Raw genomic sequence first — 1,902 nt, forward strand, 5'->3', positions numbered from 1 at the left:
ACCACATGTATCCAACTATAACAAGAGTGCGGCTGCTAAATCAATCATGTACCACTCATTTCTTGAAAGAGGACCGATACTCTTCAACAGACTGCCTGCCTCCCTGCGGGTCATCTATGGTGGTAAAAATCCCCTTCCCAAATTCAAAGAAGACCGGGATATCTTCCTTCAAACCATTCCAGACCAACCCTCGATACCTGAGTACCATTAATCAGCAAATTCAAACTAGATCTCTGGTCAGATTTACCCTCGAGAGATTGCGTACAGATGGCTCTATAAACTATACAAGAGGATTACCGTTTCTGATTCAAATCTTGGGAATAATTCAAAATGAGCGTGGCTTTATCGCGGCGTTCCAAAACGTCCGTTTGACACTGTCTCAACTCCTCGCGACTAGATTCGTATTGATTGAAAGAGCATTTCGTGCTGCCCGTGACCTGCTTGACCATTTCATTCTCATTGTCAAAGAGAATGGGACAAGAGTCAATGAAAGGTCGACCAAGGCTGGTGTCATTATTGGCCCTTCGGAAATGGTTTTTGATCACGTTATACTTAACGTTGGTCAAATCTTGGGAAGACCAGCATTCTGGACCTATGGTGGGAACGCACACATCCACCTGAAATCGGACACTTATGGTTCAGCGGCGGTAAAGTATGCTTTTAGCAAATTGGGTACATCTTTATGTAACAGATATGGTGTTTTATACGAAGAAAATATTTGCAGTTTTTTTTTTTTTCAAAATTGCCAGAGCATTCTCCTCCAATCTCTCAGATACAATGATCAGTCCAAAAATGCCATTTCAACGAATTTAAAAATCATGTTATGTGATTGATTTGCTTTCAAAAGATTTCACCATTTAGCCATAGCGAAATCTAACATAGGTGAATACAGAGTAACACCAGTTTTGATTTCGTTTCCACATCAGCAATATGTTGAAATGTGCGGTTGGATAAAAGATTGGCAATCCCCATTACGTTATTATCATTTACTGATTTGTTTCTTGTTCTATTTATTTTTTTTGCTACTGAGAAAGCAATCTCCACCACTAGTAGAATGAAATCCCTAAAAATGCTTGCAACTCAGCTTCGGAATCGTCGATCTGACTAAAGCCCTGGATTGCCATGTGCAGCTGTCTAACGCCAGTGCCACCAAGTTGTTCTGCCATATCATCTTTCCCTGGATAAATCACAAATTATTTTAGGCTTGCAATCAACCATTTAGTACTTCTAGCTCTCCTAGTAAAGAATTACATTTCATTTTGTAAAAGCTTTGATTCGGCAGTGCATCAATCAGATGCTAAAAAACAACCACTGGATGGAGGATCTGAAGAGTTGACATCTAAAAGTGCTTGTTACCTCTTTGGCATTTCAGATTTCGATTTACAATTCGTGATCGGTTATTTCGGTTTGTTATGCTTCAAACTGTCGTGTTTAGAACTACGCATAAAATCTCAATCTATACTCACCACTTCCTTGATTGAAGCGCAAATCCCGTCCCAAAGATCTCCACCGGCCAAGAAGGTATCGAAAATGATGGCATTAGCCTTGGTCTCGCATTCGCTGAATCGATCAAAAAAACCGTCATAGGTCACGGCATCGCACAAATCGGTTCGGTATGGTTCATCCTCGGAGGAATCACCCGAAGATTGAGGGCTCGGTAATGGACTGGGGTGAGGATCGGGGAGAGGAAAAGGATTTGGCATTCCATGGGCCCAACTCACTAGACAAAGGATCAAAACAGTTGTTGTTTGTTTCGAAAAAGTCATATTGACGACTCTTGTTGAGTTTGTTTTTAGTCTTGACTTAGAAGTGGTTTGTTCGACTTGTAAGTTCAATCTGTACACAAAACAAGAGCACTAATCGTATTTATGTTGGGTACGAGAGGTAAAATTTACCACCACA

General features: G+C 40.7%; 1 protein-coding gene across 1 annotated transcript in view; it reads right to left on the minus strand.

Moving 5' to 3' along the window:
* Positions 1–1,902, minus strand: part of LOC131883850 (uncharacterized) — a 5,304-nt gene extending 3,402 nt beyond the window's left edge. The window contains exons 1-2 of the mRNA XM_059231444.1: positions 1,467–1,902; positions 298–617 (exon numbers count right to left, since the gene is read on the minus strand). Of these exons, the coding sequence (XP_059087427.1) occupies positions 298–617; positions 1,467–1,766 (620 nt within the window). The 5' untranslated portion in view covers positions 1,767–1,902. The remainder of the gene's footprint in view (positions 1–297; positions 618–1,466) is intronic.

The sequence above is a fragment of the Tigriopus californicus genome, chromosome 7 (genome assembly GCF_007210705.1).
Source record: "Tigriopus californicus strain San Diego chromosome 7, Tcal_SD_v2.1, whole genome shotgun sequence".
NCBI lineage: Eukaryota > Metazoa > Arthropoda > Copepoda > Harpacticoida > Harpacticidae > Tigriopus > Tigriopus californicus.